Here is a 20,271-nt window from a genome sequence, read left to right as displayed (position 1 = left end):
GCATCAGGGAGAATGCCAGAGTCTTCAGGGAGTGAGGGAGATCGCCCCTATTTCAGCGAGTCTCCCGACATTCAGGGAGAGTTGGCAAGTATGTTTATACTTGTTGGCAATTATGTCCATTCTTACTGACGTCATTTGTGACAGTACATATTTATTTCAGTCGTATTTTTCATTTGGAGGCGATTGAAGATGTCGGATCCAGTGCATGTCTGTTATATGGCAAGTACATATTTTCAGGTTGTCTGTGTTATGGTAATCGGTATTGTTTTGTAGTTATAAAGTGTGTCAGCATTTAAAGTTCCGTTTTAAGGACTAACACCGGATCTTAAATGCTGCTTTCAAAACAATTGTGAGTAACGTATCCCTTCAGGACATGTTATCAATGTATTATTTATGTCTGTCTAATATTTTATAAAGCCTTAGGTAACTTTCCATAGATATTTTGCAATTCAAAGTTGTAAGGTTTCTTGCCCATAAACCTTAATTAAAGCCCAAATCCCACAAAAAAAGATATTTTTTTAAACATATATCACTATGGCAGACAATTACAAGAATGTTGGAATTTACTGTTCTTCCTAATTTTTGGTTCCTCAGATTACTATTTTTATTGACCTATCCTTGAGGGAGCCTCTACACATGAGGTGAAACGTTGGTTACTTAATTGTCACCCACTTAATTTACACTTCATAAGAGGCTACACTCTACTGCTAAGAACTACGCCTCAATTGCTACCTCTATTGCAACTGATGAAGAATTGCCCGCTTGCGGGACGTATACGGCTGCAAACTGAGGACTTAGCGGCAGATTTACTAAAACTTCTTAGAAAGAAAAAAGGAGGTGTTGCCCCTAGCAACCAATCACATTTCGTTGATCATTTATCTAGTACATTGTATAATAGCTAGAATCTTCTTGATTGCTAAGTATTCATCATTTCACCTTTTCTGTGTGTTTAGTCTATATTACAGTTGCTAATAGTGAAGTTAATTTTTCATATTTATCAATACCAAATGGTATTATCTTAAGAATTAAAAACTTATAATGAAATACATTGTGGAAGCTCTGTGACACTCCTAACTTTTGTGTCTAAAACTGAAAATATGTTTACCTCCTAACTCCACATCCCTTTTAGCTTGGCTCTCAACTATTTTAGAATTAAATATAATTTTCTAAACAATTATTATTATTATTATTAATATTTATTTATAAGGCGCTACAAGGCGTCCGCAGCGCCGTACAGAGACAAACAAAATCACAATACAATGGGAGACAGCACAGTACAGTAAACACAGCAACTCAGTACGCTCAATGCACAGCTAGAGAGGGCGGGGAAGGGGGAGGGAGGATCCGCAAACGACGGGGCCCAAGAAGGGGGGCGCGGAAGACAGGGAGACCCCCAGGGGGGAGGAGGGAGCGAAACAATATTTTAGTTATACTATTAGTTTCTTTCAACCACCAATTACAAACCTCATTCTTTGCTTTTTGCTATTAAGTATATGTTTTATCTCTTAATATAAATGGTAATAGCTGTGTTGATCTCCAGTTTATACATCTTCCTAGTGAAGTACTATGCTGCATATATTAGTTAGGGCTCCACTTTTTGGTGAGCCAAAGGTATGAACATCACTGTTCAGTTATTATTGCACCAATAACTACAACTGCATTATAAATGACAAATATACAGGATAAGCAAAATGTAGAAAGTTTGGTGCTACAGCAATATACATATAAATATCTTCAGTCCCACAAAAATTACAACAATCACAATTTTGGGGGAAACATTTAACTCTTTACTCCCTCAACAACATAGTTTCTGCCTTCTAAAAATCCTGTTGCTTGTCAGATGTCAGTCTGTGAAATGTCTTAAATTGTAACATCAACAATAACCCCTGATCTTAAATAAAGGGGCTGTCAGAAGTACATGGTAGACCGTTTATTCCATGTACTTTCTTATGGTCCCCTAATTTAAGAGCTGGTATTATTGTGGGTGCTAAGATTACAGCAGTTTGTAATTTTATTCTGGGACATTTGTACACATAGCAAATAGTAGGAACACTAGAAGAATAGTAGGAACATTTGGGTGCCTCTTTTCCACTTTTGTACAAAAAAAACACAGAATAATACACAAATAACCCAAAAATCTAAGAAAGAGTTCACTATACTGAATCGCTCACTGTCAGCAAATGTATTATAATTCATGTAAAAATTATCACCTTACCTTGGAATTATAATTCATTGCCCAACCTATGTCGATGACGTAAATTATAATCTTTGGTATACCAGTCAATTTTATGGGTGCAAAAAATTGAACAAAATATCCGTTCACTATCTAAAATAAAAATAACAATAACAAAGATGTTATAAATCATGTTAAAAAAAAGGTACACAGATTTCTATTTTAAATATGAGCCTAGACTAGAGAAAGCTTTGCAGAATAAAGGTCTATATCTTTGAATCTGGAATAAGGGGTGAATGCCTCTTATAAAATACATTCTTTACAGGACAAAATGACTACTTGAGGGATCAATTGCTGCCTTCTTTGGAACATTATGCATTGTTTGTACACCAGAATGCAAGTTTCTAATTTTCTAGTGCTGGATTACAAGAAGGATGTTACAATTCGCAGTGGTGCCTCCAGCCGCCGCTACTCACTGTACCCTTCTGGTTGCATCCCGGCTGTTTCCATAATGTCACTGCCGCACGGGATGTCACTTCCGATTTTGTCATGGCCGTTGTTAAGGCATCCTCACTCTTGTTTCTATGTATTTAAGGCAGGGAGGACTTAGCCTCTGTGAAGGAGCCATCGCTCCTTCACACACATCGCTCCTTCACACACACCCCATGATGATGTCATCATGGGGGCGTGATTGGCCATAGGGAATACCTGAGGGATTCCCTGTAATGGCCATCGTGTCCCCAAATCACTCTGCGAATTTGTCGATCAGCGCATGCATAGTAAGGATTCCATGGCCAGTGATGGCCGCAGCATCTTAAGACACGGACTGCGCATACGCTGATCAGTGCATGCGCAGTACAAGATATGAACCGGCTTCCTGCCAGTTCATATCTAAGAGCTGCGCAATGCAACCCTGCAGGGGGGAAGGAAAGCACAGGCTTTGGGGGCTTTAAAAATCCCCCAAGCTCGTGCAATCACACACACACACACCTCTCTGGACTCCCTACACTGCACTACAGAAAACTTACCTGGATTATGGTCACGCTTCCCTGCGCACACTGCAACCTTTCAAGGTATATAACCAAGTTCTACATTATATATACTATAACTACATTAAAACTACCTCCAAATACCATATCTATATTTGTTTCTATACTAGCCTACTATACTGCAATTTACAATCTATATTACACTTTACTCTATCCAGCAATCTATATATTCTCTAATCCTGCAGCATATACTGTATTATTTTAGCGCACATCTAACCCTGCAACATATTCTGTTTTTTATACAATTCTACAATCTATTTACTGTACAATTCATATACTGTATTTATACCATCCTGTATCTATCTTATCTAACACTGTACTATATCTATATATTCCTACAATATACTCCTTAAGACTGTAATTATCTTTATTATATTGTACATTAACCTCATTATAATGTGCAATATAATATGCCTGGAACATACTTTTAAACAAGGCCTGCTAATGTGGCTAACTCTTTCTTTGTCTCACACACACGGTCTGCCTTCACACACACACAAGGCCTGATATTCATCTTGTAAATCTTGCTTTGTCTCCCCACGCACACCATGTCCACCATTTTCTCTTTTTCTCACACACACGGTCTGTCCACCATTCTATATTTGTCTTCTCTCTCACACGCACAAGGTCTGTTTTCACCATCACCACATTTCTCTTTGTCTCACACACACGGTCTGTCCACCATTTTAAATCTGTCTTCTTGCACACATTGCAATCCTCCATCTTGTAAATATCTCTTTGTCTTCTCACATGGTGTATCCACCATCGTCTCACGGGCACGCCCCCTCTCTCTCGGGCACTCCCCCTCTCTCACACACTTAAATAACATACATTGACACACTGAGGGGACCTACTGATATCTCGCATACATTATTTCTATTTTATCTCACTTTTCCACACTCATATAATTATACATACATGTACACATATTAAAGAAACCCTGGAACTTATAATATACCACGTTAACATAACAAAAAGGGATAACACATTACTTCAGACAAACTGGAAACTCTCTTCCAATAATGACTTAATAGTATGGTATGATCCTTTTATCTGGTGGTAATCGTTTTTACAATTACCACTGTTCCGACATGGAGAAGGACTTCAAATAAAATCTGAAATACTGAAAAACCGATTTAAAAAAAAAAAAACAGACTTACCTTCAACCCGACGCTGGACATCTCCGATGAAAGCATGGTGCTGATAGCAAGTGATTCCGATTGAAGAAGTGTTCAGCACTGCAGACTGACGTCATCACGTTGGCTGTCAGTACAGATTTAAAGTGGCAATGTGGCCACCCTTAAGGTTGAGTGTTTAAACACCCGACATTGCCGCTTTAAATACCTCTGCTACTAGTTCTGTAAGCTTATGATAATAATCAGTAGCCATAACAAAGGAAAGAAAACTTCCATACTCATAATCCATTTTTATTAGACTGCCCTCAAAAAGACTAAATCCATCAGTGAACCCCAACTGTCCTATTTGTTAGAGTAGTCATATTTTTTTAAAATAGTACATAGGCTCAGTTATAGGGCAGCAGGAGAGAAAGGGCAAAAGAAACCCTTTCCAAAACTTACTTGTAGCTATTGTGGCCACAGTGGATTAATTAATATGCATTTCTCATACTTACATCACAGAGGGCTATTCTTTGAATGCATTGTTACTATTTGGTGCAGGAACAAGTCGAACTCCAAAAGCCAATGAAAGTTTATTATGGAGGACCAATAGGAACTCTATTATTGGCATGATCATTAGTGATAGAGTTCCTTAGCTGGGGAATGAGAGTAAGCAATGCAATAGAACCGGTAAGAGATGACATCTGCACTGGTGGACGTTTTTCAGCACTGAAAAAGTCCACCAGTCCTGATGTCATCTCTTACCATTTTTCAGCACTAGACACAATGACTAGATCTATTTCTAGAAAAGACACCAGGACTGTGGTGAGGTTTACTTTCTACTCTATCCACTTGGACCAGGATCTATTTCTATACTATTTACCAGGCCTGGTTTATACTTTTAACAAACACCATCCAGCCTGATCACAGCTTTCTATACTCGTCCCTGCCACTGGGGTCTGGTATCTACACTTGCCACCATTATTGATTTGTGTTGATGCAACAATTGCAAGTGTGCATGAGGGACCTATGTGTTTAAATAATCTAAATATAGGCCTGAAAGGCTGCGTGATTGGGCAGATCAGAGTGTGGTCTGAATAGATTGAAATAGAGCCATTTTTGTCCTTAAATGGGGCTGAAAAATCCTTCACCAAAATTGACAGGTAAGTGCTGATTTACAGTGGAATTTAAAACAAGTCCAAATGTGCATTAATGTATAAGTACTTTTAATTGCTCAAAGAAGCCGCAGGTATTCCAATGCAGTAAAATATATGCATTGAATATATGTGTCATAAAAAGGCACAAAACCTGATTAAGATCCCATGGACCCTAGGGAAGATACTGGTCCTTTCCCCCTCCACTTGTAAAAAAAACACACGGAAAATGGGTTAGAGTCATCTGGGCCCCACAGTACTCAATGTGCCCTAAGCAGAAGCCAAGCAGCAATGGCTGGTTATTTCCATGTAGTATGAGGGAGAAACAAGCTGAATTTAAAAATAAAATAAAAACACTAATAATTATTGGGGGTCTACTGTGGTAATAACCAGTATTTTGTGATGACAGTTTCAAGGCCATGCACATTGAAATTTAGCATAAGTTTCTATTGCGTCCTGCAAAGCATTAAAGTTGGTGAATATAGCAATGGCCCTGCACTTATACGTGCACTAACCTGTAAATCTATGAGCAATTGTAAAAATAAAAATACTATGCACAGTATAAATAATACAGTTAGTAAAAAATATTCACTGTTTCTATTGTTCAGAGGTTTAGCCTTTTACTAAAATCTACTTCCTGGTAACACATTGATAAAGTGGATGATAATCATACAAAACACATATTAAAACATTTTTTAACTAAATTCACTAAATATCATGCATTATCACTTCTAGTGTCAGAAAGATATTGTTTTTTATTATTCATATATTAGTATTTTTATTAGTTCTGCTTTAGTAATTTCATTTTGTTGCTTTCTATTTACAATCAGACTGTATATTTTTTGACATGAGTTAACCTATTGACTGAAGAAGTTTCAGATTCTTTTGAAAATACATTCTAACAGTAAACCTCACCTGTATGTTTCCAGGGGATTCTCTATTAATATCATATGTCACAATAAAGTCATCATACAGTAGAGTACTTGAATGGTCAGCACATATGCATTGCTGATCTGTTGTGTGTTTAAAAGAGACATAGCCCTAAAGACAAAAAAAAAATGGTTATCTATTTTGTTTGGAATGCCATCAAAACCACAATATAACAATTAAAATTGCCAGTTTAGGGAGTAACAATATGATTTGTCATAGTCGCTTGTGGATCTGCAAGACCCAGCATTCCGTAACAGCTGCAGATCCAGATTACCTAAGCCTGACCAAGAGTGTCACAAAATCATTTATGAGATATAATGCACCACGATCCGTCTAGATCATTAAGAACAAAGGTAAATTATTTTAATGAATGACTAAGACTAAGGGCTAGATCTACTAAGCTGCGGGTTTGAAAAAGTGGGGATGTTGCCTATAGCAACCAATCAGATTCTAGCTGTCATTTATTTAGTACCTTCTACGAAATGATAGCTAGAATATGATTGGTTGCTATAGGCAACATCCCCACTTTTTCAAACCTGCAGCTTAGTAAATCTAGCCCTAAATGTAACAAAATTACACATTCAACAAAAGTAACTTTAAATAAAGTTTCCAACAGGTAAATCCAGAATGATTTACTATGCTTCCTGTAAATACTAAGATTCTACCTTTTTTCCAGAAAAAGATTTTTTCATAGCTGTTAACATGTCATTCTTTATGAAGGACGCTCGAGCATCTAGAAAGCGGATTCCTTGTGGCTCATATATATCAACTTTAATCTGAAATGTGAGATACAGACAATGGAAATGTTACTTGTTTAAATAAGGTTGTCTATTAAAAAAATCTCAATCTATATAGATCTAAAGGGAAAATATATTGAAACATTATTAATTTTGAATGTACAGGAATGGGATTTATTTTCCAGTGCTTGATGTTTTTCCAAATAAAGTTTTTGAAATGACCTCTGTATACACACACTACCCCAGTAATCCTCCTTCTCATTCAATAGTTGAACATTGATCCCTGTAGTAACTGTAAGACAAAACACTTGCTGATCATTCCTGTGTGTGTCAAAATCACTGTACAGCAGCATCAACTCACGTTTTTTTCTTTGTGTATTTTTGCTTTATAACTATCAGGGTCCCAGATCACATATTCCATAACTGTATTGTACAATTTGTAGTGTGATTTTTGTTGTATGCATAAGAAATACAACTGAGACTGGAATTACTTTATAATAGCTAATAAAAGCATCCAATAATTTTGCTTGAAAATGTGGTGACTAGGGGAACTTTGGAGTCTACCCCTAGTGCTCACTTCTATTTATCAATGCAAAACATGGAGAAGAATAATATTTTAAAAATAAATAAAGTGGATGTTATCTTCCAATATGTTTTATTTCAGAATTATAGTACATACTGTACCTGGAAGTTTTTGGGAAGTGTTTTTTGCCAAACTCTGATGGACATTTGGAATTTATCCAGCTCTCGTTTCAGCAAGTCTTCATAAACCAACTCAAAAGTAACTTCACTTTGTGACGGCAAATTGACTGTCACAGTAAACATGTCTTCATTTGTGCTGCCAATCCTATGAAAACCAACCCATAATTATTTAATGATGTTATAATTCAAAAGTGATATTACAAGTCACCTAGTACATCAAAAATGAAAGCGCATTGCATTGCGAGGTAAGCTCATAGATATAGTGGATTAGTCTTAGCAAAGTGGGGTTGAGCACCAGGTTTGTTTGGGAGATTTTAAGCTCCTGGAATCCCCCCATTAAAAAAATAGTACCAATAAAAAGCTAAGAAAGGTTAAAAAAAGGAAAAAAGCTACAGTACCACAAAGGCCACAGAATGGTAAAACAATTAGGGCTGTTTTAAAAAGTGGCAAAAATGTCAATTGCCCTTAGCCCGCAAGGACAAGGGGGGGGATCATAAAACAAGTTCTATCTCATATCCATGGGACCTTAGGAAGAGAAGTCTCTCTTTAAAAATTTCTAACAAATGATAGCCCTAAGATCTCCTGAACCAAATAAGAAAAATAAAAATATGTTTTAAATATCTGTATTTAACTGCATTTAAGTATATCAACATATAACTTGGATAATAAATGGCAGCATGATAGAAGATTTCACTAAAGTCATTCAAAAAGTCAAGTTTTGGGTTCCTAAAGCAATGCCCTGACTTTTAATTGGGGTATAATATTTATCCATAGAATGCATTGAACCTAAATTGAAAGTGTTCAGCTGTGCTGAGGGAGAAATTTCTGAAGTGAGTATTTAAACCAGGTGAGTGAGTGAAGGGCAAGTTAGAGGATAGTGTGTTAAGAAAGATAAGACAGAGAAGGGTTAGTGATGGGTACAGTGAGAGAAGATGGGCTATGGCAGCTGGCAGGGAGATCCATCTCTTATATTAAACAGAAAATTGTTACTTGGTTTACAAATCTCAGAAAAAGCAACCATAAAATTGAACAGACTAATAGCCAGATTAAGTGTATATTCACATACGCTAGTTGGCAAGCAAAATGAAAGAGCTCGAGTTATTGGCTATCGAGGATTTGGTGAAGATTTGATTGATTTGAACACGGTTATATGATTCACAAAACTGGGCTGTTAATAGACTTACAGTAGTTATAAATTCTTTAGGAAGGTGATGGAGAATAGAAAAGGTGGTTAAATACTGTATGTCTCTATTAGAAGTGATCTGAAAGTGTGGGTTTCTATGTATCATTGTCTCCCATGTGTTGTTGTTAAGATCACACAATATATATACACATATATGTATCCATTATATAGTCAAATAATATAGCGATATAGGGATTTCAGTATTTAAAGTGCCAATATGGCAAAAACAGAAAAAATCTGCTACCTTTAACCTCAAACTTATTTGACCAATTAAGAGGAGTTACCATCTTCTCTAAAATGTACCTGTGAGGAGCTTACATTCTAATAAAGATCAGTAAAGGTGGAAAATAGCCTTCAACACTCATACTGGACACTAAGAGTACCTTGTTTTTCCTATTTGCATTTGTAATAATCCTGTGGTATTTCAAGACCTTAGAAATTACATCCTCTGAGATTTACCTCCCAATGGTTGGAGGGCACCGTGTATCCAAGTGGTATGAGCTGTGATCGTGGCTTCTCCTGGTGATGTGTGCATGTGTAGACAGTCTGATGCGCACACCACCTGGAGATGTCACGGTCACAGCACATACGACTCGGATACACGCTGCCCTCCAACCATGGGGAGGTAAGGATGAGACTGTTTTCTGCAAGCCTCGGATCTGCACCGTCACTCTGAGTAAGTTTGCCATAGTGATCATTTGGAATTTGAACAGTTTGGTCTTCTTAGTGTATTAACACATTGGATTTGAACTCAGCTTCTTTGCCAGAATCCATACACTACAGCTGGTGTATGCATGATATTTACATCTATCCACTTGGGATTTCAGCTAAAGTTATAAGAGGACTTCTCTGTTCATCAGCGAATCCATTTCCATTGCATATCTTTGTTGTATATGTACATTATGTTTTTACTTGAATTGTTCTGGCCAGAACTATGTTTATTGTATCTCTACTTATAAAAGGATACATATTATTTGTTAAAAATAAATACTTGTTTTAGAAAGGACTTGCCAGCCTTCACATTCACATTCCTCATTTTTCTAGTTCCATACTTATTGCCTAAGTGCCAAGGAATTTCCTGGGATTTGCCAACTTGTATAGGAGGTTCATTCCATCTTTTTCCTCAATTGTGGCTGCTATCACAGCATTAACCTAAAAAGGGTGTAGTCCCAACCTCCCAGTCTTCTCAGATTCTGCTAGTCTATCTTACATTAAAGTAAGCTTTCATGTCTGCCTCTGTGTTACGTCATCAAAATCAATATCCATTTATTGTAGAGATGGACACCACTGACAGAAGATCTGAAGCCATTCTTTCTAAAACTGATACTATAACTAAGAAAATTATATCCATGTGCATACTTCTTCTTCAGGAGTTTCTCTACAGTGGAGCACAATTATGATGTTGGAAACAAGGAGTTGCTGGCAATCAGATGGGCACTGGCTGGGTAAACATAGAGGGCCTGATTCATTAAGGCACGCAAAATGAATGTATATTGCATTATGCATATGTACTTATATCGTGCATATGCAGGTCCCTATTCAACAAAGAGCGTATCTGAAGAAATGTCTCTTTCTGAATAAGGGACTAGGTACATTTTGCTCTAACAGACATTACACTGCAGGATATGTCTAATTTATGTCAATATTAACTGGTTGTTACGATCTGCCTTAGGCTGCTCCGGAGAGGTTTCTGTCCTTCCAGCCTGCTCTGGAGAGGATTCTGTCCTTCCAGCCTGCTCCAGAGAATGTTTTGTCCCTCCAGTCCGCTCAAGAGAGGGTTCCGTCCCTTCAACGTGCTCCAGTGACAGTCCCTCCTGCTTGCTCCAGTGACTGTCACTTCAGCGTGCTCCAGAGATACCGCACTGCTCAGCCAGAGATTCTCTGGTCGGTCAGGATAACCTTGCGATTTTGTTTGGTCAGAGATGCCTCGTCATGCTGCTCGGTCAGATGTGCCTCATAATGCGGTTTGGTCAGAGGTGCTTCACAGTTCTGTTCGGTCAGAGGTGCTTCACAGTTCAATTCCGTCAGAGGTGCTTCACGGTGTTGTTCGATCAGAGGTGCTCCACAATGATGATCGGTCAAAGGTGTCTTGCGGCCCTGTTTGGTTAGAGGTGCCTCATGTTTCTGCTCGGTCAGAGGTGCCTCATAGTGCTGCCCAATCCAGGTTCTGAGCCCAGTCCAGGTTTTCTGACTAGTGAGCACAGTCCAGGTCTTCCGAATTGTGTGCCCAGACTTGGCGTTCCTAATTGTGTGCCCAGTCCGGGTGTTATGACATATGTGCTCAACCTGAACCTTCTGAGTTGTGAGCCCTGTCCGGGCCTTCTGCCAGGTGTTTCCATCTCGGGCTTTCTGACTTATGTGCTCAACCCAATCTCTCCAACTTGTGTGCCCAATCCGGGACTTCTGGGTTATTTGCTTAGTCTGAGTCCTTTAGTATCGCCAAGACACCTTTCTCATCTGCCGGCTCCTCTTCCAGTGTGGTTCAGAAGCTTTCCATATCCAATTCTTTATCCAAGGATCCTATTTCCCCATCATCCAAACTTTCCAAGACTGCCAGTTCATCTTCTGTTCTAGAATTCCTATCGCCTAGCTTCGATGGGGACATCGCACAATTTGGGGCCCTTATTAAGTCTTGTTTATTTTATTTTCCTTCTGTACGATATTGCCAATAACCCACAGAAACAAGTATACTTCTTGTTGTCTAACTTTACATGGAAATCTTTAGAATGGGCATACCCCTTGATTGAGTCCAGAGATCCCCTTCTTTCAAACTTACAAGTTTTACTGATGTAGTAATTGAAGAGTTTGCCCCATCACTTGCAAATCCAAGCTTAGTTTCATTATACAACTAGTCTCTATAGAATTCATATTGGGAATCCTGACACTAGGCCATAGTAGACAGGCTCAGCAAGATGGCTCACTTCATACCACTAACCCGATTAACTATAACACAGATGTTGACCTCTTTGTTCTGCATATTGTAAAACTACACATACTTCCTTTGGTCAAAACATTTCAGACAGAGGGCTGCAGTTTCTGCTCAGCTTTGGTGAGCTTTTTTCAGGCTCCTTGGTACTAATCTCAGTTACTCTTCTGCATATCACACACAAACTAATCTACAGACAGAGAGGGTGAATCAGGACCTGCAACAATTTATGAGATGTTACAGTGCACAACTCTATATTGATTGTTCAGAGCATGTACCATGAGTAGAGTTTTCAATAATAATTCTCCTCATTCTGCCACAAAAGTTTCACCATTCTTCTACCTGTACTGTTACCTGCCGGCTGTGTACCATCCTCTCCTCAGACTATCACCACCTTTGTGCCGCTCTCTGTTCCAGTGACTCTCCACTTTCCTGTTCAGTGTGGTGCGCTCCTCATGTGGTGCGCTCCTCATGTGCAGCTTGTTATATAGTTATATATGTTATATATCTTTGCAGGCTATCACCTCCTGTGTGTAGCTTGGCTCCAGTGACTTTGTTTGCAGCTGCCTGCCATCTTATTCTTTATTCATCATCATCATCATCATCATCATCATCATCATCATCATCATTTATTTATATAGCGCCACTGATTCCGCAGCGCTGTACAGAGAACTCATTCACATCAGTCCCTGCCCCATTGGAGCTTACAGTCTAAATTCCCTGATATAGACACACACACAGAGAGGGAGACAGACAGACAGAGAGGGTGGCAGAGAGGGAGAGAATAGGGTAAATTTTGATAGCAGCCAATTAACCTACCAGTATGTTTTTGGAGTGTGGGAGGAAACCGGAGCACCCGGAGGAAACCCACGCAAACACAGGGAGAACATACAAACTCCACACAGATAAGGCCATGGTCGGGAATTGAACTCATGAACCCAGTGCTGTGAGGCTGAAGTGCTAACCACTAGGCCACTGTGATGTCCTACTGGACCTTGTCTAGTACTCACTCAGAGGGCTCTAAACCCTTGTAACAAAAAAAAGAGAAGAACCATATACAAATGGCAGAGTAAGTTTTTGGACACAAGCTGAAGTGTATAACAATAAATATTTTAATAGAATAGAAAAAAGTTAAAAAATACAGTCCTATTCTCTTCTTTACTCATTTGAGACGATGCCATGTAGTGAATAAATACAATGTTCATCCTTATAGATAAAAAAGATAAATATCAAATAAGCAATAAAAATTTCCAAGACAAAACATGCATATCAATAACACTACTATAATAAATGAGACAAACCCAAAAAATCTGCTAAAAAGATAATTGCAACATGGAGCAAACCATATAATTTGAAAGTCACCAAAATGCAGATCCAGACCTTTGCAGCAAAAAAAGGAGCCCACGCTTAGGGTCCTATTTATCAATCATTTTTTTGCCGCAAATCTAACTACTGTTCAAATTTATTATTTGTGCATCACAGCAAATAGCTTTGCATTTTTTTCGAAATACATAGCAGTCCCCATAGATGTCTATGGGGACTGCTATGTACCGCAATTTAACAACTTTTGTAAAAACTTTTACACTTGTGGTAATGTACGCCAGCTCAGGCTGGCATACAATACCATTTCTGACCATTTTCAGCACTGTAATGCTCTGCTACAGCACATGTGCAGCCCTGTCACATGATCCAGTTCCTTCGGGTCTGTGCTGTTTGGATGCCTGTGTGCATGCCCGAGTTATCAATCAGCACATGTGCACAGGATTTAACAGGAGGAATGAAGAAGTCACCTAGGATCGCATTACAAAGATGGAGTTGTAAGTAAGTTTTTTTTTCACAAGAACAGCAGTTTATCGGAACTGCTGTTCCTGTGTTAGTTTTTTAATAAATTTGAGAAATAGTTCAATCCTTATGAATGCGATAAGGATTGAAAACTATTTTTCATGTTTTGCGAATATTGATAAATGTGCCCCCTAGGGAGGAAATGAGTACTATTTGTAAGAAAGCATGATGCAGTAGATGAAATCTCTGGATATACAAACCAAAAATATGCGAAACAGTGGATAAGTAGCACAGGGGTATAATATGATCACTTACGACCTCCACCTTCTCCTCTTTGTCCCGCGGCTCTCCAGTATAAACTAATCCCAATGACGAGTGGTGCGCACCACACTAAACAGTCCTGACGCAAACAAAGACCTGTATCCGGGTTCCTGCAAAATTGGCTCCCACCTCTGTGTCACGAATAAATAGACAAACTGTCTTTTGGATCCAAGTAGGGACAAACAACCTGCTGACGCATTTCGTTCTACAGAACTTTTTTAAAGCATATGTGAAGGTACAAAATACTGCTCCTTTTATCAAACTCCACAACCAATCAGTTTCCCTCTCAATGAGTCCAGCCAGTAATTCTTATTAGTATTTATTAGATCTCAATTAGCAAACAATCTTTTCAGCAAACAAAATTATTTTTATATAAATATACAATTAATATATTCAATTCATAAAACAACATGCATAAAAATACATAAAAAAAAATAAAAACATTAATAGAAAATAGTAATACAAAACGTGAAAAACACACTAACAGCTTGTCCCAATTCAAAATACCTTATCTATCAGCATTAGAGTAGCACTAATATATAATAATCGAAATACGTGTAAATTCATAGGAGTCCAAATTTAATATAGTACCATTGCAAAGACTATAAGTAGGAGTAAAGCACACTCATATCTCATCCCCACTCATAGTACCTATCTATTAAGTATATTAAATAGCCCTAGATAATTGAATTAATTTTTAGTATCACATATATGATCTCAAATATTCAAATGCCCAGTTTAACAATCTTCATTAAACTCCAGTTTATCATTCAGACCCTCCGGGTACAAAGTCTGGAGTTTAAATATTCAGATAGTCTCGATTTTACATAATTTAGAAAACTGGTCTCCTCCTGTATTGGTAGCTTTATTTTGTGCCAAACCTATTAATTTCAACCCCTTTGAATCACCATTGTGAGCCACTGAAAAATGTCTTGCAACACTGTGGGTCTGTACATGCTTAATGATGTTTTTACTGTGTTCCCTAAACCTTTCTTTTAAACTCCTCATAGTTCTACCTACATATTGCAATAAACATAGGCATTCTAACATATAAATTATATATATAGAATCACAGTTGATTGTTAGGAACTCCTCCAGCTGGTACAACAAAACCCGGAGTCTTCTCCGAAAGCCAGGTGTTCACTGGAGCCCCTAGTGGTGGGGACAGACTTGGCCGCAGGCTAACAGAGGGTCGAGAGTTGTGTACCGGCTAAGGGGAACCCAGGGATAGGGTGTTATGGCGGACAGCAGCGTGGGGTTCAGCCAGAGTTGGTGCCGGCAGCAGACAGCGTATCTACAGAACAAACCAAGGCCAGAGGTCACAGGCACATGTTCGGAATCCAGGGACAAGCGAAAGATCAGGGGCACTAGCAGAGAAGCAAAATCCGGGTTAAGGCAATTGGTCAGGGTCAGAAGCATAGGTTCTTAGTCAGGGAACAAGCAAGGGTCATACACAGGAAATCTATCATAGGTTAAACACCAAGCACAGAGATAAAGTAGCAGGCAGCAGAACTGTAAACAGGATGCTATAACCGGGAGTGAGGCTCTGATCTCACTGCCTTAAATAGTACTAAGAGCCAATCAGGACAGAGGAGGATAGGGCTGACAATCAGCCTCAGGAGGCAGCTAATTAATTACTAGCTAGAACTAGCATAGGTAAAAACATAACCAGGAAGCATGTATAAAAATATAAGTGAACCAGTTTAAATCATATGAGAGCTCCCCCTGGTGTTGGAGGCTGTCCCTACACCCTCCTATATCTATGCCACAAGCATAATAACAGAGCACAGAAACTAAAACACACGCCAAGCTGCTAGTTCATGCTAGGATGCGGCGTACCGCCGCGGCTCGTGACATTGATAAAATCCCTTAACTAAAAAATCCTCCCTTTTGCCCTTGACGTAACAGAATATACCTTATTAGCAATGAAATTACAGCTTAAGCAAACCGATTTACCACATTTAAAGCATACCATCAGTTTCATATGTACATTATGTTTTTACTTGAATTGTTCTGGCCAGAACTATGTTTATTGTATCTCTACTTATAAAAGGATACATATTATTTGTTAAAAATAAATACTTGTTTTAGAAAGGACTTGCCAGCCTTCACATTCACATTCCTCATTTTTCTAGTTCCATACTTATTGCCTAAGTGCCAAGGAATTTCCTGGGATTTGCCAACTTGTATAGGAGGTTCATTCCATCTTTTTCCTCAATTGTGGCTGCTATCACAGCATTAACCTAAAAAGGGTGTAGTCCCAACCTCCCAGTCTTCTCAGATTCTGCTAGTCTATCTTACATTAAAGTAAGCTTTCATGTCTGCCTCTGTGTTACGTCATCAAAATCAATATCCATTTATTGTAGAGATGGACACCACTGACAGAAGATCTGAAGCCATTCTTTCTAAAACTGATACTATAACTAAGAAAATTATATCCATGTGCATACTTCTTCTTCAGGAGTTTCTCTACAGTGGAGCACAATTATGATGTTGGAAACAAGGAGTTGCTGTCAATCAGATGGGCACTGGCTGGGTAAACATAGAGGGCCTGATTCATTAAGGCACGCAAAATGAATGTATATTGCATTATGCATATGTACTTATATCGTGCATATGCAGGTCCCTATTCAACAAAGAGCGTATCTGAAGAAATGTCTCTTTCTGAATAAGGGACTAGGTACATTTTGCTCTAACAGACATTACACTGCAGGATATGTCTAATTTATGTCAATATTAACTGGTTGTTACGATCTGCCTTAGGCTGCTCCGGAGAGGTTTCTGTCCTTCCAGCCTGCTCTGGAGAGGATTCTGTCCTTCCAGCCTGCTCCAGAGAATGTTTTGTCCCTCCAGTCCGCTCAAGAGAGGGTTCCGTCCCTTCAACGTGCTCCAGTGACAGTCCCTCCTGCTTGCTCCAGTGACTGTCACTTCAGCGTGCTCCAGAGATACCGCACTGCTCAGCCAGAGATTCTCTGGTCGGTCAGGATAACCTTGCGATTTTGTTTGGTCAGAGATGCCTCGTCATGCTGCTCGGTCAGATGTGCCTCATAATGCGGTTTGGTCAGAGGTGCTTCACAGTTCTGTTCGGTCAGAGGTGCTTCACAGTTCAATTCCGTCAGAGGTGCTTCACGGTGTTGTTCGATCAGAGGTGCTCCACAATGATGATCGGTCAAAGGTGTCTTGCGGCCCTGTTTGGTTAGAGGTGCCTCATGTTTCTGCTCGGTCAGAGGTGCCTCATAGTGCTGCCCAATCCAGGTTCTGAGCCCAGTCCAGGTTTTCTGACTAGTGAGCACAGTCCAGGTCTTCCGAATTGTGTGCCCAGACTTGGCGTTCCTAATTGTGTGCCCAGTCCGGGTGTTATGACATATGTGCTCAACCTGAACCTTCTGAGTTGTGAGCCCTGTCCGGGCCTTCTGCCAGGTGTTTCCATCTCGGGCTTTCTGACTTATGTGCTCAACCCAATCTCTCCAACTTGTGTGCCCAATCCGGGACTTCTGGGTTATTTGCTTAGTCTGAGTCCTTTAGTATCGCCAAGACACCTTTCTCATCTGCCGGCTCCTCTTCCAGTGTGGTTCAGAAGCTTTCCATATCCAATTCTTTATCCAAGGATCCTATTTCCCCATCATCCAAACTTTCCAAGACTGCCAGTTCATCTTCTGTTCTAGAATTCCTATCGCCTAGCTTCGATGGGGACATCGCACAATTTGGGGCCCTTATTAAGTCTTGTTTATTTTATTTTCCTTCTGTACGATATTGCCAATAACCCACAGAAACAAGTATACTTCTTGTTGTCTAACTTTACATGGAAATCTTTAGAATGGGCATACCCCTTGATTGAGTCCAGAGATCCCCTTCTTTCAAACTTACAAGTTTTACTGATGTAGTAATTGAAGAGTTTGCCCCATCACTTGCAAATCCAAGCTTAGTTTCATTATACAACTAGTCTCTATAGAATTCATATTGGGAATCCTGACACTAGGCCATAGTAGACAGGCTCAGCAAGATGGCTCACTTCATACCACTAACCCGATTAACTATAACACAGATGTTGACCTCTTTGTTCTGCATATTGTAAAACTACACATACTTCCTTTGGTCAAAACATTTCAGACAGAGGGCTGCAGTTTCTGCTCAGCTTTGGTGAGCTTTTTTCAGGCTCCTTGGTACTAATCTCAGTTACTCTTCTGCATATCACACACAAACTAATCTACAGACAGAGAGGGTGAATCAGGACCTGCAACAATTTATGAGATGTTACAGTGCACAACTCTATATTGATTGTTCAGAGCATGTACCATGAGTAGAGTTTTCAATAATAATTCTCCTCATTCTGCCACAAAAGTTTCACCATTCTTCTACCTGTACTGTTACCTGCCGGCTGTGTACCATCCTCTCCTCAGACTATCACCACCTTTGTGCCGCTCTCTGTTCCAGTGACTCTCCACTTTCCTGTTCAGTGGAACTCCTCCACAGATTGTCAGCTCCTCATGTGCAGCTTGTTATATAGTTATATATGTTATATATCTTTGCAGGCTATCACCTCCTGTGTGTAGCTTGGCTCCAGTGACTTTGTTTGCAGCTGCCTGCCATCTTATTCTTTATTCATCATCATCATCATCATCATTTATTTATATAGCGCCACTGATTCCGCAGCGCTGTACAGAGAACTCATTCACATCAGTCCCTGCCCCATTGGAGCTTACAGTCTAAATTCCCTGATATAGACACACACACAGAGAGGGAGACAGACAGAGAGGGTGGCAGAGAGGGAGAGAATAGGGTAAATTTTGATAGCAGCCAATTAACCTACCAGTATGTTTTTGGAGTGTGGGAGGAAACCGGAGCACCCGGAGGAAACCCACGCAAACACAGGGAGAACATACAAACTCCACACAGATAAGGCCATGGTCGGGAATTGAACTCATGAACCCAGTGCTGTGAGGCTGAAGTGCTAACCACTAGGCCACTGGGATGTCCTACTGGACCTTGTCTAGTACTCACTCAGAGGGCTGGTACCTGCGAGGCAGAGGCTGCAAAGTCCATATCTCCCTGTGGAGGTCACTGGCAAAGACAACCTGCCTCGCTAGACTCCACGCCTTTGGGCAGAGTAGTGCTAAACTAGACAGATTCGGGGGAAACAAATCTCAACATTGAGCTTTGTGACACTATGGCCTTTATCCCAAGGTCCATTCATTTCCGTGTGCTCCTGAATCCTCAGAAATCTTTGATATCACCAAGAAAAATTCAGAAGGGTTTACAAGGCTTTATCTCATGCATCACAAATTAAACAAAATTGACAGTGCTCTAAACCCTTGTAACAAAAAAAAGAGAAGAACCATATACAAATGGCAGAGTAAGTTTTTGGACACAAGCTGAAGTGTATAACAATAAATATTTTAATAGAATAGAAAAAAGTTAAAAAATACAGTCCTATTCTCTTCTTTACTCATTTGAGACGATGCCATGTAGTGAATAAATACAATGTTCATCCTTATAGATAAAAAAGATAAATATCAAATAAGCAATAAAAATTTCCAAGACAAAACATGCATATCAATAACACTACTATAATAAATGAGACAAACCCAAAAAATCTGCTAAAAAGATAATTGCAACATGGAGCAAACCATATAATTTGAAAGTCACCAAAATCCAGATCCAGACCTTTGCAGCAAAAAAAGGAGCCCACGCTTAGGGTCCTATTTATCAATCATTTTTTTGCCGCAAATCTAACTACTGTTCAAATTTATTATTTGTGCATCACAGCAAATAGCTTTGCATTTTTTTCGAAATACATAGCAGTCCCCATAGATGTCTATGGGGACTGCTATGTACCGCAATTTACCAACTTTTGTAAAAACTTTTACACTTGTGGTAATGTACGCCAGCTCAGGCTGGCATACAATACCATTTCTGACCATTTTCAGCACTGTAATGCTCTGCTACAGCACATGTGCAGCCCTGTCACATGATCCAGTTCCTTCGGGTCTGTGCTGTTTGGATGCCTGTGTGCATGCCCGAGTTATCAATCAGCACATGTGCACAGGATTTAACAGGAGGAATGAAGAAGTCACCTAGGATCGCATTACAAAGATGGAGTTGTAAGTAAGTTTTTTTTTCACAAGAACAGCAGTTTATCGGAACTGCTGTTCCTGTGTTAGTTTTTTAATAAATTTGAGAAATAGTTCAATCCTTATGA

At 39.3% G+C, this 20,271-nt stretch overlaps 1 protein-coding gene across 3 annotated transcripts in view; it reads right to left on the bottom strand.

Annotated features, from left to right (window-relative positions):
* LOC142099563 (inter-alpha-trypsin inhibitor heavy chain H3-like) overlaps positions 1-20,271 on the bottom strand; it is a 185,038-nt gene that overhangs the window by 130,293 nt on the left and 34,474 nt on the right. For 2 of the 3 annotated variants that reach the window (XM_075183114.1, XM_075183116.1), the window contains exons 5-8: positions 7,843-8,005; positions 7,087-7,197; positions 6,407-6,532; positions 2,216-2,326 (exon numbers count right to left, since the gene is read on the bottom strand). In XM_075183114.1, the coding sequence (XP_075039215.1) occupies positions 2,216-2,326; positions 6,407-6,532; positions 7,087-7,197; positions 7,843-8,005 (511 nt within the window). The remainder of the gene's footprint in view (positions 1-2,215; positions 2,327-6,406; positions 6,533-7,086; positions 7,198-7,842; positions 8,006-20,271) is intronic. The other variant, XM_075183115.1, reaches the window with a different exon arrangement.

The sequence above is a fragment of the Mixophyes fleayi genome, chromosome 8 (assembly GCF_038048845.1).
Source record: "Mixophyes fleayi isolate aMixFle1 chromosome 8, aMixFle1.hap1, whole genome shotgun sequence".
In the NCBI taxonomy this organism is placed as follows: Eukaryota; Metazoa; Chordata; class Amphibia; order Anura; family Limnodynastidae; genus Mixophyes; species Mixophyes fleayi.
Note: the sequence above shows the minus strand (reverse complement) of the source record. Positions and strands in the feature narration are given on the sequence as shown.